We start from the raw sequence: 17496 nt of genomic DNA, 5'->3' as shown, positions 1-17496 counted from the left end.
CCCTGGGGAAGTCCCCATAGATTGTAGTTTTATAAATGGAAATGGCCAGAAAGTTTTTCTATATCATGTCAAGAGACGACCCAGGTAAAGAATCTGTAGTGGACAGAAATTGTTTCCTGATTTTGAAATTTAGTTACTTGCACTGGATTTTTGAAGTCTTCATGTGCTTTGGTAGAGTTTTATATACCTTTCTCCCTCCTAAGGTGAAGGTGAAGGTGAAGTCGCTCAGTCGTGTCCGACTCTTTGCGACCCCATGGACTGTAGCCTACCAGGCTCCTGCATCCATGGGATTCTCCAGGCAAGAATACTGGAGTGGGTTGCCATTTCCTTCTCCAGATCTTCCCTACCCAGGGATCGAACCCAGGTCTCCAGCATTGGAGGCAGACGCTTTAACCTCTGAGCCACCAGGGAATCTCCCTCCTAGACAGAAATGCTTGAACTGCCTTTTAAGAAAACTTTCAGAAAAAAAAAAAAGACTTATTTAAATGATAGTTACTTGTTATAAGAAAAAAAAAGTTCAGAATTAGCAGCAAGATAGCAGAAAAATCACACAAAATGCCACTAACCCCTAAAATCTGTTAAAATTGATCATTGCACATTAGTATACCTTTGTGTGTGTATATACAGGTAGAAGAGATTTTATAAACATGGGGGATAATTGTAGTCTTGCATTGTTTGTTTCACTACCATTTTAGGTTCAGGTGATAGTCCAAAAGCCGTTTTACCAGCCTTCTAATAAAATGGATCAGCTGAGTTTAGATTTGTAATACATTTTATTTTTTAATAGTATGGGCAGACTACTGAACTTATTTGGAAATACTTCAGACAAATGAATAATATCTGCCAAATTGCTTTTCTCTCCTTGTTTATCTTGTGAATGATCCTTGATAACTTTTCTTAAAAAAAATAACCAACCCCAAAATAAGTCTTTGAGGATTTCTGGTAACTGGAAGAAAGCGCAGTAGGCTGTGACTGCCTTAGAGGTCCGAGAGAGGTGTGTTGCGGAAAGTCAACTGATGGTCCACACAGGGTCGCCTGGGTGGAGGGGGTTGGGGGAAGGTGTATTTTCTTGTCAGCTTGCCACATGCCTGATCCTTTGCCACAGCAGTATTCTCAGTGTACCACAGATTCTAATCATACTGTAAATAAAGCTGAGCTTTATATGCACCAGATTCGAATTTTGAAATTGCCTGGTAATTTGTGAAGTTCATGACCAAAGAGAATTTCTTCTACTTAGGTTTCCTAAAGATCTAAAGACCCTACATGGATGTGTACTTACACCATCCCCGGGTGGCAGATAGCTTGAAATCTCTATAAGTTTAAGCATGGAAGCAGCCTAGGTGGCCATCGACAGATGAATAGATCAAGAAAAAGCAGCTGTACATACATGCAATGGAATACTACTCAGCCATAAGAAGGAGTGAATTTGATTCAGTGCTAGTGAAGTGGATGACTCTAGAGCCTGTTATATACAGAGTGAAGTAAGAAAAACATCGTATATTAATGCATGTGTATGGAATCTAAAAAAATGGTACTGATGAACCTATTTGCAGGGCAAGAATAGAGACCAGACAGAACAAATTTGTGGATGCTATAGGGGAAGGAGAGGGTGGGATGAACTGACTGAGTAGTGTGGAAACGTATATTTGCATATGTAAAGTAGATAGCTAGCAGGAAGTTACTGTATAGTTCAGGGAGCTCAGCTCTCATGTCTGTGCTCTGATGACCTAGAGGGGTGGAATGGGAAGGTGGGAGGGAGGGGATATATGTGTAACTGTGGCTGACTAATGTTGTACGGCAGAAACCAACACAACATTGTAAAGCCAATATCCTCCAGTTAAAAGTTTTAAGTTGAATTTCAAGCCCCGGAACTCTGTCATACCATAGCTTATACTTATCTAATTACAGTGTTCATGTTGGTCAGATCTCTGGTTGATTGTATTGTATTAACTGCCAAGTTCTTAGGTTATTAGATTCTGATCATCCAGTTGAGTCATTTTAGGTTTTGGCTTTTGCCAGATTAGTAGAGTTGATCATTAGCTACTTTTGTTTTAACAACAGAGGATATGTTTTTAGGGACTTGACTAGTTTAGCTCTGAGAGGTAACCTTGTTTTTCTTGGTGGCCTTGCACATGCTAAGTATACAAACCACTTGACAAGCTGTAGGAACAGCCAGTGTTTGGTATCCTTTGTGTCTTAATTTTCTACTGCTGCTGTAACAAACATCACAGGTTTTTGGCTTGAATCAACACAAACTCATCTGACAGTTGAGGCTGTCAGAAGGTTGAAATGAGTCTCACAGCTGGTGTTGGCAGGTGTTGGCAGAACTGCATTCCTTCTGGTAGAAGAGAATCTTTGCTTGCTTTTTCCAGCTTCCAGAGGCCCCCGGCATTGCTTGGTTCATGGTCCCTTCCTCCATTGTCAAAGCCAACAATGCAGCATCTTCAAATCTCTGCGTCTCCTGCAACCCTCTTTCATGTCAAAGACATTGGTGATTACATTGGGCTCATGTCAGTTCAAGATTCTTAATCCCGGCTGCAACGTCCCTTTTGGCATGTAAGAAACATTAGAAAGTTCCAGAGGTTAGGATATGGACATCTTTAGTGGGCCATTACTCTGCTTACTGCACCAAATGGTAGAAGCCTGTAGTAGAATTTATTTTAGCAAAAAGTTCAAGTTTGCATATTAAAATTGTATCTGTCAAAGCCTCCAGTGTCCTGTGTGTTTCTAACTCAGTGGTTACTTTCTGTTTTGATCTTAATGAGAGCTTTGCTGCTGCTATTTAGTCGCTATGCTCCTATTTAGTCATGTCAGACTCTTTGTTGACCCCATGGGCTGTAGCCTTCCAGGCTCCTCTGTCCATGGGATTTCCCAGGCAAGAATACTGGAATGGGTTGCCACTTCCTTCTCCAGGGGATCTTTCCGACTCAGGGATTGAACCCGCATCTCCTGCATTGGCAGGCAGATTCTTTACCACTGAGCCACCTGGGAAGCCCCCATAACTAAAACTTTAGCAACATTCAGTTGTCTTATTTCCTTGTTTTTGAAGGTTTTTTTTTTGTTTGTTTTTTGTTTTTAGGATTTTGTGAAACTTCTATCACACTTCTGGTTTTCCTTACATCTTTTTGACTGCTTCTATATCTGCCAGCTCCTCCTTTTATGCTTAACCTCAGGTCTGGTCTGTACTTTCTAGCTCTGGTCTCTGAAGAGAAGATGTAGGATTCAGTATCTTCCGAAATCTTTCAAATTCCTATATCCCGCCTGTGGTCTAGAGTGCCAGAATTTAATATCAGTTGCTGCTCCATCGTAACCATTAGTAAGCATCTCAGGTTTACCTGTGGAACACAAATCTTAATTTCTCAACCAAACCTGTTTCCCCTCAACTTGTTACCCATTCCACTCATGGGCACTGCCTAATACTTCTTCAAGCTGAAAGACATAAAGTCCTTGAGTCTGTTAGTCCTTGTGTAAATCCTGTGGGCTCTTCTGAGTCTGTACTTGGCCTCATCTCCACTGCTACCACCCTAGGCCAGGCTGTTCCCATGTGGACTGTTCTAGTGCCTAACTGTTCCACTTTTAATCCCTACTCCCTCACCTCGCCCTCATCCTATCCGTCCTCTACACAGGAAAGCTAATTACTTGAGGATTTGAAGAGGCTGAGTGACTGTCTTGTTTAAATCCATAGTATCTTCCTATTATACCATATTTTTACTATTTTCTGACTGCTGCCATCTGTGATTTCACTTTTTCCCTTGCTTGTACTTGCTTTAGCCATAGTGGCTTCATTTCTCAACACCCCCCTCCTGTTTTTTTAAGATTTTTGTTTTTGATGTTGGATCATTTTTAAAGTCTTTATCGGATATGTTACAATATTGCTTCTGCTTTATGTTTTGATTTTTTGACCACAAGGCATGTGGAATCTTAGCTCCCCAATCACAAATTAGACCTGCACCACCTGCATTGGAAAGTGGAATATTAACTGCTGGACCACCAGGAAAGTTCCTCACAAGGCCTTTGACTTGGCTTGCTTGCTATTTCTGCTACTCGGGCCACTCATTTAAATATTTGCATGGCTGGCCCTTGTGATTCAGGTGTCAAGTCCTCATCACTTGCGATTTTGTCGTTTTTAATCATCCTGCTATCTGAAATACGCTTGTCTATATTTCTGTCTTCACCAATACTGCTTTGCTTAGAAAGGTGGCTGGTATATTGGAAGTGCTCTCATAGAAGTCGAAATAAGTCCCTAAACAAGCATCAAATCACACCAAGGCAGGGAGACAATTTTTCACCTGTCCTCCATGGAGCAGATCTTTCTATCCACCGAAAGTCGGAAATGGCAGACACCTACCCAAAGCACATGCTTCTCCAGTGAATTCACGTATAGCTACAGCTGACCTGAGATTCAATCACCTACAAGGATTTCAGCTTGTGTGATAAGAGTCTCCCCATCTCCACTCTGATTCCCATTCCATTCTTCCTCTGCAGCTTCCTCTCCACATCCTAATCTCATTATAGCTCAAATCCTGCCTAATTTTTAATAATTTACCCTATGCATCATTGCTTCTCAGTTTTAGTGTCATTTAGAGGTTTTTTCCTAAGAAACCAGGACTGAGTACAGTCAATTCTCAAGAATATTTCATGGCAGTCAATAAAGTTAAACACATTCTTCTTTTTTTTTTTTGGCCACACAGTATGTGTTATCTTAGTTCTCTGACCAGGGCGGGAAACTGAGCCCGTTGCACTGGAAACTCAGAGTACCCACTGGATTGCCAGGGTAGTCCCAACACATTCATTTTAATGGCTATGAAATAATTTACAGATTACACTTTTTAATAGTTCAAATTCAGTGGAATTATTAACTTAGCTGCCCGTTCCCCTTTGAGACCAAGGTGGAGACAAATGGATGTAACTTTTCAGGACAGAGCAACAATAAAATGGGGAATTGAAAATGCAGACCAAGGGAAAATACTTCTTTAGTAGGAACCTTATGTTCTACACCTGAATATTTTCAGACAGTGGTTCTGTTGGATTACTATATGTTACTGCACCCTAGGGGGGATTCCTGAAGGAAAAGAATTACTGGAAAACAAACATTCTCAGATAGGCCTAGCTTTGCTGAGCTATAAGAATGCACATTGCCAGTGTGACATAGTATCACCTAGACAAGTGTGAGTTTAAAATCAATAGAGTTCCTGAAGAAACAAATGAGACATCTTACAAATTTACTTGAGTAAACAAGGCCGAAGTATGCATCTAAATGATAGCTAATGGACAGTAACAGTACTTTATAGGCTGAACCACTTTATGTAATTAATGAGAGAATGGAACTTGGTCAAGTGGAAAGTAACTGGTTTAAGTTTACAGATGTGTGTGGAAATAGTATTTATTAAATGCCTTATGTTAGATTTTCCACTTAGTTTTAAAATGTTACTGTTTAATTTCTCCAATAAACCTATGAGATAGGTAATATCTCCAATATGCATATGGGAAACTTCATTTCAGAGGTTAAATGACTTGTCTAATGAGTTTGGCTTCAGAGAAATAGTAGGAACAGTAAGTATGTGTCTGTGAGTTATACTGCCTGGGTTTGAATTATCTTCTAGCACTTACAGACTAATCTCTTTGAGCCTCAGTTTCTTTATCTATAAAAGGAGATGACACTTTTCACACATAGATTTGCCTAGGGGGGGAAGAGATCAAATAATTGATGGAGAGGGCTTAACTTGTAGGAAGCACTTAATATAACCTAGTGGGTACATGCTCAGTTTCTCAGTGGTGTCTGACTCTTTGTGACCCCGTGGACTGTAGCCCTGGACAGGCTACAGAGGACAGGCTCCTCTGTCCATGGGATTTCCCAGCCAAGAATACTGGAGTGAGTTGCCATTTCCTCCTCCAGGGGATTTTCCTGACCCAAGGATCAAACCAATCTCTCCTGCATTGGTAGCAGGATTCTTTACCACTGTGCCACCTGGGAAGCCCCAATATTATATATCTATTCTATCAGTGATCCTTCCCAGCTTTGGGATTTGTTGAAAAAATAGATGAAAAAGATGGGGAGTGGGTGTCAATGGCAAGATAACATGGTCTGCTGCTAATTTTGCCAAGTGAGTCTGTTAAAACATCACCTACCACCACTATCATCATGAAAGAAAGGACGTTTTGAAATCCTAGTTGGTAGTGAAGGGCAGAGTCTCAGAATAAAGGGCTGTTCCTTAAATTGAATAAATTTAGCTTCATAAAAAAGACAATATAATCCTTTTTTTTAATTTTCCCCATGCCATACTGCTTGTGGGATCTTAGTTCTCTGACCAAGGATTGCATCTTGGCCCTCAGCAGTGACAGTACGGAGTCCTAACCACTGGACCTCCTGGGAATTTCTTCTTATTTCACTATGAAGTAGAAATTAGAAGCTCTAGAAGTCGCTCTACAGCTCTGAAAATTTCAATTCTAATATTAATACTCTCTCCCAACCTTCCCTGTTTCTACAGTTTCCCCCATCTGATTTAGAAATACTATTGACAATCCAGTCTAAGTGAAGTTTTACCGAAGGAACGTGTGAATGACTGCTCTAAGAGATCATAGAGACTGCAGTTGAATGTTGGACTTATTGACACAGTGGGCACACTAAGAAAGTAGCACAAAGAGTAATAAATAATCATTCATCTAACAAATATTCTACTAGGCCTGGGTGTGTGACTAAGCAAACACAACTAGTTCATGCCCTTTGACCTTTAACATTTGGATTACTCCTATCTCCCAGTCAGGTAGGTTCTAAAGGTTCCAAGATAGAACATATTCTTAGAGCTTTAATTTTAATTGAAGGAGTCAGGGGTGGGAGGGTGGGGAGAAAGGCAATTTATCTGACAACTCGAAATTTTTATTAAAAAACATACATGGATTTCCCTGGTGGTCCAATAATTGGAGTTTGCCTACCAATGCAGGGGACATGGGTTTGATTCTTGGTCCCAGAAGACCCCACACACCTCGGGGCAACTAAGCCCATGCACCACATCTACTGAGCCTGTGCTCTAGAGCCCATGCTCTGGAATGAAAGAAGCCCCTGCAACTAGAGAGGAGCCCCCACCCACTTGCTGCAATTAGAGAAAGTTTGCACTCAGCAACAGAGATCGGGGGAGCAAAAAAAAAAAAAAAAATCCAGTAGTCACAAAAAGGAATGGCATGCAAAATTTGCGTGGGTAAAAAGAATACAATAAAGACAGTTTCACCCTTGTGAAAGACAGTTTGGGCCAAAGCTCCAGATTAGCATGCACGGTTTACTCTGTGCCTCTAGGCTGGTGATTCTTTGCACTTAGCTTGCGTAAACATCATCTGAGGGAATTTTTTAAAAAATACAGATTTCATGATCCTAGAGATTATGATTCAGTAAGACTGTGGTGAAGCCTAGAATCTGCTTTAGGAAAAATCTTTTGGGAGAGTCCAGCGTAGCAGTGGTGGCCCATGGATCTGAGAGGCCTTACCTTAAGGATGGATACTACTTCAGTTTCAGAAGGCAAAAAGGTAGAACTGAAATCCACAGAGTGAAATTTAGCAGCATTTCCTCATTAGAAAAAAACAAAAAAACCTGCACTTCCCTGGTGGCTCAGTGGTAAAGAATCCATCTGCCAATGCAGAAGACATGGGTTTGATCCCTGAACTGGGAATATCCCACATGCCTCAGAGCAACTAAATGTGAGAGCTGAAACTACTGAGCCCACTTGCTGCAACAGCTCAAGCCTGTGCATCCTAGAGCCCGTGCTCCACAACAAGAGAAGTCACTGCAATGAGAAACCCGAGCACTGCACGCAGAGAGTAGCCCCCACTCTGCAACTAGGGAAAAGCCGTGCGGCAGTGAAAACCCAAAACAGCCAAAAGTAAGTAAATACAAAATTTTTAAAAACCTCGCTTTTTGCATTGTATCCCCACTGTCTCTGAATGCTGCCAATTTAAGATACAGTCAAACTGTATAGATTAATTCCAGGTTCAGTTCAGCTCAGTTCAGTTCAGTTGCTTAGTCGTGTCCGACTCCTTGCGATCCCATGGACTGCAGCACCCTAGGCTTCCCTGCCCTTATTTAACTTATTTAACTTATATGCAGAGTACATCATGCAAAATGCCAGGCTGCATGAAGCACAAGCTGGAATCAAGATTGCTGGGATAAATATCAATAACCTCAGATACCAGATGACACCAACCTTATGGCAGAAAATGAAGAAGAACTAAAGAGCCTTTTGATGAAAGTGAAAGAGGAGAGTGAAAAAGTTGGCTTAAAATGCTACATTCAGAAAACTAAGATCATGGCATCCGGTCCCATCACTTCATGGCAAACAGATGGGGAAACAATGGAAACAGTGACAGACTTTATTTTGGGGGGTTCCAAAATCACTGCAGATGGTGCCTGAAGCCATGAAATTAAAAGACACTTGCTCCTTGAAAGAAAAGCTATGACCAACCTAGACAGCATATTAAAAAGCAGAGACATTACTTCACTGACAATGGTCCATCTAGTCAAAGTTATGGTTTTACCAGTAGTCATGTATGGATGTGAGAGTTGGACTATAAGGAAAGCTGCGTGATGAATAATTGATGCTTTTGAACTGTGGTATTGGAGAAGACTCTTGAAAGTCCCTTGGACTGCAAGGAGATCCAACCAGTCCATCCTAAAGGAAATCAATCAGTCCTGAATATTCATTGGCAAGACTGATGCTGAAGCTGAAACTCCAATACTTTGGCCACCTGATGTGAAGAACCGACTCATTTGAAAAGACCCTGGTGGTGGGAAAGATTGAGGGCAGGAGGAGAAGGGGATGACAGAGGATGAGATGGTTGGATGACATCACTGACTCAATGGACATGAGTTTGAGAAAACTCCGGGTGATGATGATGGACAGGGAAGCCTAGCATGCTGCAGTCCATAGGGTCGCAAAGAGTAGGACACAACTGTGCGACTGAACTGAACCGATGATTACAAGTGATCTTGTATTTATCATGGGTCCAGTGGCCTTGGCTGATGTTGGTGTTCTGTAAAACTGTATTATATTCTACTGGGGAGCACGGTGGTCTAGCTTTGAGCGCTAGGCCAGCTCCGGGCTTTCAGGGTGAAGATAAAAATAGGTAAAATACTCTTACACAGGACTTACCTGGTGGTCTAGTGGTTAAGAATCTGCCTGCCAATGTAAGAGACATGCGTTTGATCCCTGGTCAGGGAAGATCCCATATGCCATGGAGCAGCTAAGCCCATGCACCACAAATACTGAAGGCTGTGTGCTGCAGCTACTGAAGCCTGCGCGCATAATGCCTGTACTCTGCAACAAGAGAAGCCAGTGCAATGAGAAGTGCGCACATCAGAAAGAAGAGTAGCTCCTGCTTGCTACAACTAGAGAAAGTCCATGCACAGCAACGAAGTCCTCAGTTCAGTTCAGTTCAGTTGGTCAGTCATGTCCAACTCTTTGCAACCCCATGAACCACAGCACGCCAGGCCTCCCTGTCCATTGCCAGCTCTTGGAGTTTACTCAAACTCATGTCCATTGAGTCGGCGATGCCATCCAACCATCTCATCCTCTGTCGTCCCCTTCTCCTCCTGCCCTCAATCTTTCCCACCATCAGGGTCTTTTCAAAAGAGTCGGTTCTTTACATCAGGTGGCCAAAGTATTGGAGCTTCAGCTTCAACGTCAGTCCTTCTAATGAACACTCAGAACTGATCTCCCTTAGGATGGACTGGTTGGATCTCCTTGCAGTCCAAGGGATTCTCAAGAGTCTTCTCCAACACCATACTTCAAAAGCATCAATTCTTCCGCACTCAGCTTCCTTTACAGTCCAACCCTCACATCCATACATGACTACTGGTAAAACCATAACTTTGACTAGATGGATCTTTGCCAGTGAAGTAATGTCTCTGCTTTTTAATATGCTGTCTAGGTTGGTCATAGCTTTTCTTTCAAGGAGCAAGTGTCTTTTAATTTCATGGCTTCAGTCACCATCTGCAGTGATTTTGGAGCCCCCCAAAATAAAGTCTGACACTGTTTCCCCATTTATTTGCCATGAAGTGATGGGACTGGCTGCCACGATCTTAGTTTTCTGAACGTAGCATTTTAAGCCAACTTTTTCACTCTCCTCTTTCACTTTCATCAAGAGACTCTTTAGTTCTTCTTCACTTTCTGCCATAAGGGTGGTGTCATCTGCATATCTGAGGTTATTGATATTTCTCCCAGGAATCTAGATTCCAGCTTGTGCTTTCTCCAGCCCAGCGTTTCTCATGATGTACTCTGCATATAAGTTAAATAAGCAGGGTGACAATATATAGTTCTACGGCAAGCAAAAAATGAAATAAATAAAAAATTTTAAAAATGCTCTTTTATGTCTGCATGGGATGTAGGCACATCGAAAATGTTCAGCAATGGCTTTGGGCTGACAAGGATGAGAGGCAGTTCCATGTAGAGGGAAAAGACTGGAATTACTTTTTCTATGAAGCCTATAGTTACTGTGTGGAGCTGACAATAACATTAACAGTTTCCACTTGTTGAGCCCCTACTATGTGCCATAATGTGTATTGTATTACTGCTTTACACACATACAACTTTGCAAGTTAAATCTGTTTTGATCATCTGTATTTTACAGGAAGTAACATTCTTGGAATCAGCTAGTCATTAGATGGAATTGCTGGTCTATTAAGGAATTGGACCCATTTGAAGTCTGCTCACTTTCCACTGGTCTTGCTGGTTGACTCAGCAAAGAATCTGCCTGCCAATGCAGGCAACGCAAGAGACGTGGGTGGGGAAGATTCCCTGGAAAAGGCAATGGCAACCCACTCCAATATTATTGCCTGGAAAATTCCATGGACAGAGGACCCTGGCTGGCTACAACACATGAGGTCGGAGAGAGTCGGACAGGACGGAGCACACACGCAGTTTCCACTACGCCAGGATCTCTCTGTTCATAACTTTGATGTCTCTATGTACAACAATGGAGACTATAGTACATGCTTGGCGGGATTGTTCTGAGACTCCACTGCTATCATTTCTCTGAAAGTACCTAGACTAGTAACTGGCTCATGGTAAACAAACTGTAACTAAGTTTTCCCTTTTTCATCAGAGTGGAGCTGTCTCTGATGGTGAGTACGGAGCTGATCAATAGTCTGTGCTGTTACTCCAGTTAACTTAACCCTCCAGGTCATAAAAAAGTCAGGCTGAAAAAATTCACAGAATCAGAGCTTTAGAGCTCCAAGATGTCAAGGTGCTTTCTTACAGATGAGGAAAACGAAGCTAAAATAGGCAGTTATGGCCAGCGTCACACTTAGCTGCTTTCAGAGCAAAGCTGAGGCCCATTCCTATTTTCAGACCACAGAGCTGCTTCTTTTCAGGAAGCCTAGGTTAGAAGTCACAGGACTTGGGGGACTCTGGCGTTAAGGTTGGTGGCCCTTAAAAAGTTCGGGAACCACGGATGCCCTTTCAGGTGTTCGGCCGCAGAGCTCTGCTAACAGTAACTGGGAAGAGCTTCTCCCGTCTTGTTTTGTAATCCGGGAAAAGTTTCAAAATGCTTTTTGTTCAGTGCAGTCGGTAACTGAAGTATTTGACGACGAGTTCTCGCAGCATGATTTGCGGGAGTTAGTACTGGAGTTTTGCGCCTGGCGGAGAGGACAGAGTCGGGGTAGGCGGTGCGATTTTCTCTTCAGTCAAGGGAGTCCCGTTCCAGCCATCCCGGGCTGTTCAGTGGTCCCGCCCCTAGATGGGCGTGGCCTGGCGGAAGAGGGGCGTGGTATGGCGACGCAGGGGAGGGGCGAAGCAGGAGCTGGAGGAAGGAGGAAGGGCAGTACAGAGGCGGGCTCCGGGAGCCAGCTCTGCTGCGGCCTCTTCGACATGTCGGCGCACCAGCAGGGCACGGAGCTCGGTAAGGGCCCGCAATCGCTCCCTCTCCTTTCCATTGTTCTCGATCCCTTGCTTCCTCCAGTCTTGCGGCGCTCGGTGCCCTGGCCAGGGATCCCGGAGGCGAGTGCTAGACCGGTGGGGTGGCGCAGGCGCGGGGGCAGCAATCCAGGAGATTGAACCGTTGGGCACGTGGACCCTGCAAGTCTTGACTCACGAGCCTTGTATTTATAAGCGGTGGAAGAAATCGAAAGGGATTCGACTTTGACCTTTCAGCTCATTCGTTCACTTGGTTGCAAAGAACAACAGCAGTAACCAAAAAACCCAAAGACCCGCAAACAAACCAGATGAAAACCTCCGTTCCGTATTAAAATTACCTTGCGCTATTTAATGCTGGCTTTCCATGGGTGATTGTTGGCACAGCTCTATGTCCAGAGTGGTCGTACTGTTGAAAAAGTTGTCAGGTCTCTGGACTATGTGCTGTATGCTAAGTCACTTCAGTCGTGTCCGACTCTAACACTACTGAGTGTAGGCTCCTGTGTCCATGGGATTCTCCAGACAAGAGTACTGGAGTGGGTTGCTATTGCCTCCTCCTGGGGATCTTCCCTACCCGGCATCGAACCTGCATCTCTTATGTTTTCTTGCATTGTGAGGCGGGTTCTTTACCACTAGCGCCACCTGGCACTATATAGTCCGTCCTTGGATTATATAACTTAATGGAAATTGTATGATTTTATAGGTACAATGATTTCTAAAAATGCTTGGATTATTTTGCCATTTATTTCATTTCATTGATATTATCAAATATTTCTGGCAAGAACACCTAGTTTTGATTTTCCTGAATGTGAAAAATTTGTAATTCAGACATAGCAAAACCATGATGGAGCCAAAGGTTAGGGATCTTAGTTTAAGTATGATCGCTTGCTTATCTGTATTCAGAATCTTCACTTTAGCTGTGTGACTTTGGACAAATAACTTACTCTACTTATATTTCTTAATTTGTTAAATGATTATAATAGTAGTACTTGTCTCATAAAGTGGTTTGGGGATTAAATGAGAGAGTGTTAACTGATACATTGTGAGCACCTAGTAAACTATTGTATACCATATACTTACTATTATACACTATTTGTGTAGAGAAGGAAATGGTGACCCCCTCCAGTATTCTTGCCTGGAGAATTCCATGGACAGAGGAACCTGGTGGGCTACAGTCCATGGGGTTGCAAAGAGTCGGAAACGACTAAGTGACTAACACACGCACACATACTATTTGTGAGTACCTGGTAAACGAGAAGGCAATGGCACCCCACTCCAGTACTCCTGCCTGGAAAATCCCATGGATGGAGGAGCCTGGTGGGCTGCAGTCCATGGGGTCGCTAAGAGTCGGACACGACTGAGCGACTTCGCTTTCATTTTTCACTTTCATGCATTGGAGAAGGAAATGGCAACCTACTCCAGTGTTCTTGCCTGGAGAATCCCAGGGACGGGGGAGCCTGGTGGGCTGCCGTCTATGGGGTCGCACAGAGTCGGACACGACTGAAAAGACTTAGCAGCAGCAGTAAACGATTATACACCACATATATAGTAAGTATAAGGTATATAATAGTTTACTAGGTACACACAAATAGTATATAATAGTACTCACAATATGCCAAGTAAGTATACAATAGTATAAGGAAAATTCTATTTTTAGGGGCCAATTTTGTGCAAATTAGGTACTTTCTCTCTTAAAGTGATTGTTCTCATTAAACAGCTTGGATTTCATGAGATGGTTCAGAACTTTTGTCGAACGGTAGAAGCTTGTCTTTATGAAGGCAGGTGATTTCCTCACCACACTGAGTCACCTTTACTCACTGCCTTTTAGTAGGTTATATTTTAAACTCTAGTTGTATCTTTGAAATGTGGACTTTAGTGAAAAAAGGAGTTTCCTAGATTGGAAGATCCAGAAAGATGATGGATGGAGGATAAGAGTGGGCATAGGCCTTAGTCACCTTGGTATCTTCAGGGTATGGCTGTGACTCTGTTTACCATTTGATGCACTATTGTTTCACCAAAACATAGAAGTTTTTCTTTCAAGAAGCACAATTAAACCATTTTTTTTGCTTTTTTTTCCTTGAGTTATAACTGACATAGAAAATTTTAATTTTATTTGCAAGAATTAGAATCATGTCCATTTCTTGTTGAAAAATAACAGTATACACAAAAGAAAAACAATAGCTGCATAGAAACTATAGAAAAATTGATTTTTGTAAACAAAAACCAATTGCTATGTAGAATAATAGTACATGTAATTTTTATGCAGCTATTTAAATGATCATAGTTTTGTTTTATTCTCTTTGTTTAAATAACATCAGATATATTTCTTGGGTGTTTTTCCTTCACTGGTATTAATCATTAATCCAGACAGAGATTTAGCCTAAAATGCTAAAATAAATAATTTGAAATATTTATGTAGTGGGAAAAAATCATTCAATATTAATTTATGCAGTATATTACTTAGTGCCTTGGTCTTTTGAAATAAACACTAACTTTTTTTAAAGAAATGAACTTTTAATCCTTTATTGGGTTGGGAAGATCCACTGGAGAAGGGATAGGCTGCTTACTCCAGTATTCTTGGGCTTCCCCTGTGGCTCAGCTGGTAAAGAATCCGCCTGCAATGTGGGAGACCTGGGTTTGATCCCTGGGTCAGAAAGATCCCCTGGAGAAGGGAAAGGCTATGCACTCCAGTATTCTGGCCTGGAGAATTCCATGGACTGTATAGTCCAAGGGGTTGGAAAGAGTTGGGCACGACTGTGTGACTTTCACTTCACACCTTGATTATAATTAGATTATAGATTGACCTATGGTTCTCAAACCTGAGTGCATTTCAGAACCACTGGAATGGTTTGGCCCCATGTCCAGAGCTTCTGATTCATTGAGATCTCAATTTGTATTTCTAATGAGCTGTCACCTAATGTTAATGCTGTAGGCCCAGGAGCCACACTCAAGAAAGCAAGGACCTTGGCCAAAGCCACAGGCTGCTCAAAAGCTAGACCAGCTCTAAGGTTCTTTTTCCTTCTGATTCCAAACTAGTCAAGCCTTCTTCATAGGAAGACATAGCTGTCACCTACCCACTTACAGCCAACACTGCTCAAAGAAAAAGAGATAATCTATCTGACTATAATCTTTATATTTCTGTGGTGCACCTTTGGCCCTTTGTTATTGTTATTCTTTTGTTGCTAAGTCATCTCCAACTCTTTGTGACTCCATGAACTGTAGCCCACCAGGCTCCTCTGTCCATGGGATTCTCCAGGCAAGAATACCGGAGTGGGCTGCCATGCCCTCCTCCAGGGGATCCTCCTGACCCAGGGATCGACCCACGTCTCCAGCATCTCCTGCATTGGCAGGTGGGTTCTTTACCTCTAGAGCCACGTGGAAGTTTGAGTGATGTTCTACTTTCTTTTTTTCTGAGTATCATTAAAATTCAGTTTTGTTACTTCTGTCTTCAAAGAGATCTCAAGAGGCTTATGAAGTATGTTGGCAGTGTGGCTTCCTTCCAAATGTGATATTCTTTGGGGACATCTGGAAAGTGGGAGTGTTGTATTAGGTGACTTCGAAGGATCTCTCTGCTGTCTGCCGATATATCTGCAAGCTCTTGTGTATGTGCTTGCGTGCTGAATCATGTCCAGCTCTTTGCAACCCTGTGGACTATAGCCCGCCAGGCTCCTCTGTCCATGGGATTCTCCAGGCAAGAGTACTGGAGTGGGTTGCCATTCCCTTCTCCAGGGGATCTTCCTGACCCAGGGATCGAACCTGCATCTTCTGCATTGCAGGAAGACTTTTACTTGCTGACCTATTGGGGAAGCCAAGCTCTTGTGTACAGAAAGGAAAATTTCAAAAGATTTCTGAAAAACAGAAAAAAAAAGAAAAAAACTCCTTGAAAACTGATTTTTAGCTGAGACAAGATGGGGACAATTGTATGAATTTCCTGTTTTGCAGTAAAAAGAAATTGTTCTAGGCATATATTTACAATTGAAATGATCAGGAACCAAGATTACTGAGAAAACTGTTTTGCTCTGTAGAAACATTTTTTGTAATTCAAGTCAGAACAGACAAGGCAATTTATTTGCTTAAAATACAGATAAAAGAGATCAGCTTTGGATTAGTTGCTAAACCAAGAAGCAAGATGGAATTTTGTATTTTATGAAATACATTTATTCATCCAAAAGTCATTATTGAGTAGCAGTTGTGAACTGGTTGACATTACCTGGGCTCTAGGGATACAACATGGACAAAGGGAGTCCCTGCCTTCACAGAACTAGGTCCGATGGCTAGCTGCACTGAGTCAAGCTGCAGTTAAAATAAGTGCAAATGTGATATACTGTTACTTTCCATTTATTTTTGTCTTTTAAAGAAATTAGATAGTTATGCCTAAACTGTACCTTAAATGAGTTACCATAACAGAGAAGACTCTTGAGAGCCCCTTGAACTTCAAGGAGATCAAACCAGTCAATCCTAAAGGAAATCAACCTTGAATATTCATTGGAAGGACTGATGCTAAAACTGATGTTCCAGTACTTTGGCCACCTGATATGAAGAGCCAGCTGATTAGTAAAGACCCTGGTGCTGGGAAGGATTGAGGGCTGAGGAGAAGGGGATGACAGAGGATGAGATATGGCGTCATCAACTCAATGGAGATGAGTTTGAGCAAACTCTGGGAGACAGTGACAGGAAAGCCTGAAGTTCTGCAGTTTATGGGATCACAAAGGTTTGGACACCCTTATGGCAGAAAGTGAAGAGGAACTAAAAAGCCTCTTGATGAAAATGAAAGAGGAGAGTGAAAAAGTTGGCCTAAAGCTCAACATTCAGAAAACGAAGATCATGGCAAGCCAGTCCCATCACTTCATGGGAAATAGATGGGGAAACCGTGGAAACAGTGTCAGACATTATTTTTTTGGGCTCCAAAATCACTGCAGATGGTGATTGCAGCCATGAAATTAAAAGACACTTACTCCTTGGAAGGAAAGTTATGACCAATCTAGATAGCATATTCAAAAGCAGAGACATTACTTTGCCAACATAGGTCTGTCTAGTCAAGGCTATGGGTTTTCCAGTGGTCATGTATGGATGTGAGAGTTGGACTGTGAAGAAAGCTGAGCACCGAAGAATTGATGCTTTTGAACTGTGGTGTTGGAGAAGACTCTTGAGAGTCCTTTGGACTGCAAGGAGATCCAACCAGTCCATTCTGAAGGAGATCAACCCTGGGATTTCTTTGGAAGGAATGATGCTAAAGCTGAAAGTCCAGTACTTTGGCCACCTCATGCGAATAGTTGATTCATTGGAAAAGACTCTGATGCTGGGTGGGATTGGGGGCAGAAGGAGAAGGGGACGACAGAGGATGAGATGGTTGGATGCCATCACCGACTTGATGGACGTGAGTCTGAGTGAACTGTGGGAGTTGGTGATGGACAGGGAGGCCTGGCGTGCTGCGATTCATAGGGTTGCCAACTGAGCGACTGAACTGAATGGAACTGAGTGACTGAACAACAGCAATAACAAGGGCAGTTTCCTCAAAGACTGCAACAACACTGTGGTCCTCAAATTGAAAACTTTTAACATAAATTTATTATTATCAATCAACCCACAAACTTCAAGTTTA

At 42.3% G+C, this 17496-nt stretch overlaps 1 protein-coding gene across 2 annotated transcripts in view; it reads left to right on the top strand.

The window, feature by feature from the left end:
• DERA (deoxyribose-phosphate aldolase) overlaps positions 11728–17496 on the top strand; it is a 118076-nt gene continuing 112307 nt past the window's right edge. Inside the window, exon 1 of one of the 2 annotated variants that reach the window (XM_018048429.1) lies at positions 11728–11883. In XM_018048429.1, the coding sequence (XP_017903918.1) occupies positions 11754–11883 (130 nt within the window). In that variant the 5' untranslated portion in view covers positions 11728–11753. The remainder of the gene's footprint in view (positions 11884–17496) is intronic. The other variant, XM_018048430.1, reaches the window with a different exon arrangement.

This window comes from Capra hircus, chromosome 5 (genome assembly GCF_001704415.2).
Source record: "Capra hircus breed San Clemente chromosome 5, ASM170441v1, whole genome shotgun sequence".
In the NCBI taxonomy this organism is placed as follows: domain Eukaryota; kingdom Metazoa; phylum Chordata; class Mammalia; order Artiodactyla; family Bovidae; genus Capra; species Capra hircus.
Note: the sequence above shows the minus strand (reverse complement) of the source record. Positions and strands in the feature narration are given on the sequence as shown.